General features: G+C 43.3%; 1 protein-coding gene across 3 annotated transcripts in view; it reads left to right on the top strand.

The window, feature by feature from the left end:
* The first annotated feature begins 4,988 nt into the window (after positions 1-4,988).
* The window catches only part of Tom1l1 (target of myb1 like 1 membrane trafficking protein), a 38,340-nt gene continuing 34,717 nt past the window's right edge, over positions 4,989-8,611 (top strand). For all 3 annotated transcript variants that reach the window (XR_007213825.1, XM_048366828.1, XM_048366827.1), the window contains exons 1-2: positions 4,989-5,099; positions 7,318-7,402. Coding sequence is in view for 2 of the 3 variants with exons in the window: in XM_048366828.1 (XP_048222785.1) it covers positions 5,042-5,099; positions 7,318-7,402 (143 nt within the window). In the remaining variant the exon portion in view is untranslated. The remainder of the gene's footprint in view (positions 5,100-7,317; positions 7,403-8,611) is intronic.

Here is an 8,611-nt window from a genome sequence, read left to right as displayed (position 1 = left end):
CATACATACATATATATATATATATATACATATATAATCTTTGTACATATGGCTTTCAAAAATACTGGGCAAGATTTCTTGTACATGAGGAAGAGTTGGGTGTAGTCAGGAAAACCCAAACTAATTCAGTTCTATCCCTGATCAGTACTAAGACATACAACATTTAGGAACTGTTGTATTGAGTGGTGTCTGGGTGGGGAGTGGCAGGGGGCAGAAAGAGGCTAAGCAGAGCATAGAGAAATCCAGAACTGATTGAAATGAGAGTCAAGGGTAACTCAAAGTTTTCTATTCAGGAGATTATATTACTAGCTCATCTGAGCCCTCTTAAACATTTTGATGCTCCTGATTCACCCAAAACAAAGCACATCAGATTTTCTGATTAAAGTCACTGTACAGCCATTCATATTATTTTAATGCACTGAAGATATGAATAAGTCTGGTGACACTGAGATAATGGAAGAAGAGGCTGAGTGTAATTTTCATATTGTGTTGTTCAAGTTTCCAAAAAGACATTTAGGAGAGAATTTAGAATTAGATCTTAAGAGGAAAGGGAGCTCAAAATTTTTATTTATTTATTCATTATTCATTCATTCATTGAAAAAATATCTCATAAGCCTGTTAAACAGTCCAACGAATGGGTATTATTTCTTCAAGGGGCTTGTATCTAGGAGTCAAAAAACAGATTTCTTTTTTTTCTTTTTTTAAATTTAATTTATTGTCAGGTGTTGTACAGAGGGGTTACAGTTACATATGTAAGGTAGTGAGTACATTTCTTGCCAAACTTGTTGCCGCCTCCTTCATTTTTCTCCCACCTACCCTTCTCCCCAATCCCCCCAGCTCCTGAGTCGTACAGTTAATTTCCAACATATTGTCTTGTGAATATTGCTGTTACATTAGTTCACCCTTTATCCTTTGTCTCAACATTTTGATGTTCCCCTTCCCTTCCCTAATTCAGATACAATACCCAAGGTACTAAAATCAAATACAGTGACAACGGGATAAACCATAGGAAAGAAAAAAAAAAGAAATAAGAAATTATTTCTCATAATACATTAAAAATAACAACAATGAAAAAACTCTTGTTTCCATATCTTTGAGTTTATTTCACTTAACATCATCTTATATGATCATATGTACATAGCTATTGAGCTATTGTGATCCTCTGCTAGGACTATCCTAGACATATACTAATTATTGCCAATGAGGGAAACCATGGAGTTTATGTTTCTTTGGGTCTGGCTCACTTCACTTAGTATAATTCAAAGAAACAGATTTCTAAACACGTAATATAAAGTGTTGAGAGCTCTAAGGCAGTAATATGTATCTGAGACTGGAAAGAAGGGCCAGCTCTCATGGGAGTGATCAGAAATGTCTTTATAAAGAAAGGACATTAGATGAAAAGAGGGAAATGTAGGAAGAAGAAAAGAAGGTGTGAGAGTGTATGGAAGCTTTTAGAGAGCAGAGGAAAAAAATGAAGCAGGTACGTGATCACTGGGAATTAGCAGAGAAAAAGGATATGGGATAAGCTGGAGCCCTATGGCTCACATTTGTATTCCTAACTACTTCAGGAGGCTGAAATCGGAGGATCTTTTGTGGTTTGAAGTCAGCCTATGCTTGAAAGTCCACATCCAATAAACTTTCCCCTACAAAATTTGGTCCAAGTGGTAGAGAACTATCCTTGAGCAGAAAGAAGCTCAGGGACAGCACCCAGGCCCTGAGTTTAAGCCCTAGGACCAGCATAAAAAACAAATAAAAATAAAAAATGCTACAGTATAAAGAACTGGCTAGAATGAAAGGAAGGGCATTACACAGTCCAGGTAAGTCAAACAGATTTAGCCTAGCTGACACATTTGTTGAGCACATACCTACAGAAGTTAGTTTCCTTATCAGGAGAGTCATGGGAGAGACAGTGAAAAGCAGTCAGATAGACCCACCAGAAAGGGAAAAGGAAAAAGACAGCTACAGAAAATACTATGTAGATTGTAACTGAGCATATTTAAAGGTTAAAACAGTTTTCCAAATAAGGAATAGAGGAATGCAGTTTAGCCCTGGAAGAAATTGGCCCCAGGTTCTAGTCAGGAACCCTTGGGCCAATCACTTACTTCTATGATGTTCTTTTATTCCTGTACAAAATGATGGGAATAGAGATTACATGATTTTTTAAGTCACATCCAGGTCTGACAATCTAGACATTTTAGTAGGTAAAAAACAGAATCAAATGACAGGACAGAACTTATTAACAGATTAATTGTGGTGGCAGATCATCTTCTTAAATGCATGTCCACTTATCATATTTTCTTACCTCATTCTCCAAGTACCTCCCCCTAGAACCCACTTCTTTCAACATATGCACTATTAAAAGCATTACTTCATATCTTGGGCTCCTATACCCATCAGAGTTTAACCCCCAAGGATAAAGTTCACATGTTGTACAATCGGTCCTCCAGTAGTAATGTGACTGGGAAAAATTAACAACGTTGGTTTATTTCTTATCTGTGAAATAATGATGGATATTGTATCATAAAGTTATGGATTCAATGAGCTAATACATGTAAATATATTTAGAACACCTTCAATTTATAGCTTCAACACAGAAAGCATTAATATTCTTGAACAAATACAAGTGGGGAGAGCATAACCTTTTGCCAGCAATATATATGCCTGTCTGTTCCTGAATTCTTCTGTCTCCCTGTCATAAACAGATGCTCTAGAAGTAAGCTGTCATATTCAATGAACAACTTCCACCAATGGCAGTAATTTAGGCTTTTAGAATTAGACAAGCATGATTCAAATTCCAGCCAACCCATTTATTAGCTTTATCTTTCTAAATCTCAGATTACATATCTGTAAAAAAAAAAAAAAGTACCTGCCACCCAAGATTGTAAAGTCTAAATTAAATGGATTTCATGTTCCAGCACCAAGTCCATCTTAAAATCAGTGATATTTTCTCTGTTTACACAAATCATTGTGACTTCCACATAAATGAAGACTTTGTAAGTGTTCTTGGAATTGCAAGTGTGGTAAGATTTTGTCTTTGACAGTAAGATATGTTACCTTTGTTCTGGTCTAGCATTCTGTGCCTTCTCAAAACACCCTCAAGCACACTGGGAGAGAAGAAAGCATCTACCTAGGCATAGCTGACCTAGAACAGAGGTAGCACTCACTCATCAACCTTGGTTCTCTTTTATCCAGATGTCATGTCCTGGATGCACTCCTTGCTGCTGTTATTCTTGTTCTCTCCGCCTCAACCACACCATGGAAAGAAAGTCAACAAAGGAATGTGAAAAACTAAACAATTTCCTACACAGAAGTAGCAGAATTATGTAAACAATCTAGGAAGACACTTTGTCCCTTCTTTCACTTAGTTTTTTCTGGTACCAATACCAACACCAGCTTCAGCTAAAACTGACTTTTCTCTTGAGTGTAGGGAGCAGACAAGGCAAAATATCTTGGTAGGGGCTAGAACATGAACTATAGATTAGGTTAGTTAAGTCACAAAGGAGGTTCTCACCAATGCCAGAAAGAGCTAGAGTGATGACTACAGAAAGTCACCTGGATAATATTAGTCACAGGAAGGACCCACCTCGTGATGAGAAATACAATCCCAAGAAGATGTTTCATTCTATATTTTTAGAATTCCCTATGTTAACTCACTTATATTAAGGAAAATTATATATAGCCAGGTGCTGGTGGCTCCTCGCTACTCAGGAATCTGGAATCTAAGGATCATGATTAGACACCAGCTGGGACAGAAAAATCTCTGAGACTGTTATCTCCAATTAACTAGCCAAAAGCCAGAAGTGGATATGTCTCAGGTGGTTAAGTGCCCTCTCCCCCGTTGAGTGGAAAAAGTCAAATGAGAGCCCTAGGCAGAGTTCAAGCAAATAGTTAGAAAAATTAGTCCACGGAACACACCCCAATCAGCTTAGGCCACTATATTAAAATATGAAAGACCAAGGTCCCCTGCCTTTCTTCAGTGGCCATTTCCAGGGTGGGAAAAACAGGTTTGTAGAACTGGGTCTGGGTTGACAGCCAGATGCAAGAGCTACAGAGGAAACATCCATCATATGGCTATTTGGCTTTGCCTGGCAATACCCCCACTCTCTAACAGGCGCCTCACAAAAGGCTTTAAACATAAGCATAGCTATTCTGGTGTTAATTGAATGCAAAGGAAAAGGAGATGCATTCTGGTTCTGAGGCAGCAGCTAGAGAGGGATTGGGCTTCTCAAATTCCGACTGGCATTCCAAAGCAACTCTGAAGCCAACATACTTCGTGCCAAAGCACCAGGAATGTCCTTCTTCATTTTCCACAAAGAGGCTGGAAAACCCGGCTCCTAGGAGATGTGGTTAGAAATGGAGAGCTCGCATGTGGCGGCGCCCTGTTGTCCCCCCAGGAAATGGGGGAAAGACAAAAGGCTGCCGGGGGCCCGGGAGGCCCCTTACTTTTTCAAGCCAAGTGCTCCTCTTCTTCAACGTATAGCGACAGTTTAAAAGGCAGAGGGCACAGATCTTCACAACGTGGGTGTCTGGGGTGAAGCTGGGAGTGGGGAAAGCACTTCTAGTGCCTCCATTTACGCTGTGATCCTTTATTTTGTAGTTACCTGGCCCAGCGGTCCTTCCTTTAATTCTGATAGTGACACTGAGATTTTGTGTTATAATAACCTCACGCTACCTGCTCTCCCAAGTACCACAAAGGGGACACGGAGGAACTCCAATCCCCAACCTGGGGCTGCTGAGCCGCCCCACTCCTTTGAAAAGAAGCCCCACCTGGGCCTGGGTGGCTGCGCACCTGCCCCCCGCCCCGCAAGTCCCACCTGGAGCCCTGGCCACGCCCACTGGCGCGCGGCAGGTGCACAGGCCACGCCCCCTCGGCCACGCCCTCGTTCCCCGCCTCCTCGTCCCTGCCCGCGGGCGCCCGCTGTGCGCTCCAGCCCAGAGAAGGAGGAGCCGAGGGGGACCGAGCGAGCGGGGTGGAGTCGGGAGTCGGAGGGCGGCGGAGGCGGATTTCCTGGGCCGGCTTTCTCTCTCTCTCTGGAGAACCATGGCGTTTGGGAAGAGTCACCGGGATCCCTACGCGACCTCCGTGGGCCACCTGATAGGTAAGGAGGGATTGAGCTTGGGGAAAGGCGGAGCTCTTTTCCCCGCCGGGCTCTGGGCCCAGCCTGCTGAGGACACCACGGAGTTGGAGCAAGTTAGAGGGAAGCCTTCCCCTCCCCCGCAGCTTTCCCGAGGCACCTTGCGTGTCACGCCCGGTCCTTCCTGCATTTCCCTCCGGACCCTCTGGTCCTGAGATCTCCCCCGACTCCCCGGCCAAATGCATGTCTCCCCCCGCCCCCCCCCCCCGCCTCCTTTGGATACCTCCTGGGTTGTGGGGAACCAAACCGGAGGATTCCGCCCCTCTGCCAGGGGAGACCAGACACTCCCAGAGAAGATCCTTCCTAGAGAAGAGCTGTTCTCTCTCGAGGCACCACTTGTGATGCCTCTTTTACCCACGGGGGAAAAGACTTGGGGAGATTCACGGATGTGACTTCACTGGAGAAGCAGGTTTCTCCAAACCAATTTTCTCAGGCGCGCAGCTGGCTCATGCAACCCCGGAGTTGCCTTTCTGGGTAAACAAAGAGACTTGGAAACGATTAATTAATTAATTAATTACTTCATGGGAGTGTAGGAAAGGGATAGTGGGGAGCCCATGTGGAGCCCACCAGAGGGAGACCGCCTGGGACGCCTCAGGTTTCCTTCTCACGCATCTCCCTCCCAGTGGCTGGGTTCTGAATCACTGAGGTGGACGCAGAAACTGGTGATTGGACTCTTAACCAGACCCGGGCTTCCTTCTCCCTCTCCTCTCCACTAACCCCCGCCCCCCGGGGATGGGGTGTGGCATTATCTGTAAGGAATCTAGTGAGGTGAGGCGATCCTGGGAACCTAGTAGTTGGTTAGAAGCTCCAGTTCGAGAGCAAGTTGGCTGCTGCGCCTGAGTTTTCACCTATTTAGAAAATAGGAAGAGGAGCTCCCCTTGTGAGAGGAGCTTCTGGTGGACAGTGGGTATTAGAAATGAGCCCTGGGCAAGAATAGATCCAGACTCAGTCTTCATAGGCAACAGAAACTTCAGCAAGTCTGGTTAATTCCTTGTTTCTGAAAACATTAAGTGCCTGCTATTTATGCCTGGGCCGGGACCAGACTTGGGCAAGACCTGATCTCAGACCTCAAAGAAGTCACTTATAGGACGATTGGGACTTACTTTGTGGTAGCTATTAGAGGACAGCTTGGAAATGCAAGAGAAATACCTAACACACACAGGGAAAAACAAGAGAAAATCTCTAGCCAAGGCTTTTGAAGGGTGAATAGTATTCAAATATTCTCTTTTCCGAGATGGGAAAAAAGCTAAACTTTGGGGGTTCCCTCAATTAGGCCATTATTATTTCTTCTTTGTATCCAATGTTTTTAAAATTGTTTTGCTTCCATGCTGGTGCTTAATGGTCTTTCTTATAGAAAGACATTAAATTTGTTCCCATCATACTTGCTAGGAAAGGGGCTCTGCCACTTGAGCCACATCCCCTCCACCCTTTTGTGCTTTAGTTATTGTTCAGATAGAGTCTCCTGCTTTTTGATGAGGCTGGCTTCAAGCTGTTCTGCTTCCTGAATAACTGGATGTGCAGCACCATGTCCAATATTGTGTGCTCTCAAAGATGTCTGGAGAGGAAAACATATCTATTTATTGATGGTGTTCCCAGTAGAGCAACTGCTGGGTGTAGCCTTGGTTAGTATAGGTAACCAGAAGTAATTTTACTTAGTAATTCTGAGTTCTCACCCCTTTCCTCTCTTCTTCCCTATAAACAAAACAGTGGGGTCAAACAACCTCAATTTGAACGCAACTTCTTCCTCCTACTTCCCATGCAACCTGGATCATTACCTTAATCTCTCTGAATTTCTGTTATATTATCTCTAAGAGTGTGTTAAATAGATGACATAAAAGAAAGTACGTAGCACTGTGCTTTTCATCTTGTAGATGACTGACTGATCAGGAAGCCACAGTTAGAGTCTGGAGTTGATTTTCTCTGAAAGACTAGCAGATGGACATTTTGGCCCCTGGACCACCTGTTGGACTAGTAGTCTTTATTAATAAGTCATTCATTACTGTTGCCACAGTAACACTCTGAGCTGGACTCAGAGTGATTCCTGAATTACTGGGAAATGTTCAGGAAAGAAAGAAAGAAAGAAAGTCACTCTGCCCTTCTGTAATCTGAACTAAATGATACTTACTAGTATAGCCCAAGGCTGATTAGTTCAGGGAGTACTGACATTTTGTATTCTTTGCAGAAAAGGCTACATTTGCTGGAGTTCAGACTGAAGACTGGGGCCAGTTCATGCACATCTGTGACATAATTAACACTACCCAGGAAGGGTAAGTTCAGGTAGAGGTCAAGCCATTGTCCCTGGGGAGAAGCATCAGAACTGTGACATATTTTCATTGGTCCATACTTGGGGAGTTCTTGTCAGAAAAGTACTATCCTCATCCTATTACCTTGAGAAGAAATCAGAAGCCCTTGTTAGATCCAGCCCTTGGAGTATCTAAGAATCTATTGTAATTTGTTTCCTTTCTGCCCTTTCCTTCCTAGTTTTTTGTTGTTGTTGGTGGTGGTGGTGGTGGTGTGTGTGTGTGTGTGTTTTCTGCCTACACACTGCCCCTTAGCTCTTCAGCTCAAGGCTAGCACTCTTCCACTTGAGCCACAGCACCACTTGCCGTTTTCTGGTGGCTAATGGGAAATAAGAGTCTCACAGACTTTCCTGCCCAGGCTGGTTTTGAACTGCGATCCTCAGTTCTCAGCATCTTGAGTAGCTAATACAGGCATGAGCCATCAGTGCCCTGGTGCCCAGCTCCTTCCTAGTTTTAACTGTGAGGTTCAGATTTCTTGCTTTTGAAAAGATAAAGAAAAAAATTTTAAAGAGATAGATTGTTTCCTTCTTTAGGAATTTTTCCTGGTCTGACTGCCAGTGTTTTATGTAACTGGAAAATATGATGCAGGAGCTAGTTGATTTATGGTGTTAACCAGTCTGTGGGCAGCCCTTGCTATTATCGAGGAAACAATTTAGCAATCCTTTTTTTCTCTTGGTTTTTTTTCTTCCTTAATGCCAGCTCACTTATGTTTGTTCTGTGCTCTTAAATGTTGTGCTGCCTTTTATGTTTTTGTTTGCAGTACTGGGGATTGAACTCAAGCTTGCTAGCAGAGCATTGCCACTTGAGCCAGTCTTTATGCTTTTTGTTTATTTTTCAGATAAAGTCTTACAGCAACTTTGCTAGGATCTTCCGTGAATGCATTCCTTTCCTACCTCCGCCTCCTGAGTAGTTGAGAGTACTGTTGTGCACCACCATGTCTCTCCAATCTGTTGTGTTTTGATACACTTTTTAAACTTAAAAAAATTAATTTATCATTATTTTTCCCCATTCCTAAGATTTGAACTCAGAACCTGGGCCCTGTCCTTTGCTAAAGTCTAGTGCTCTACCACCTTGAGCCACAATGTCACTTCCAGTTTTTTGGTGGTTAATTGGAGTCTCATGGACTTTCCTGCCCATGCTGGCTCTGAACCTCAGTCCTCAGATCTCAGCTCTCTG

This window comes from Perognathus longimembris, chromosome 17 (genome assembly GCF_023159225.1).
Source record: "Perognathus longimembris pacificus isolate PPM17 chromosome 17, ASM2315922v1, whole genome shotgun sequence".
NCBI classification, from domain to species: Eukaryota; Metazoa; Chordata; class Mammalia; order Rodentia; family Heteromyidae; genus Perognathus; species Perognathus longimembris.
Note: the sequence above shows the minus strand (reverse complement) of the source record. Positions and strands in the feature narration are given on the sequence as shown.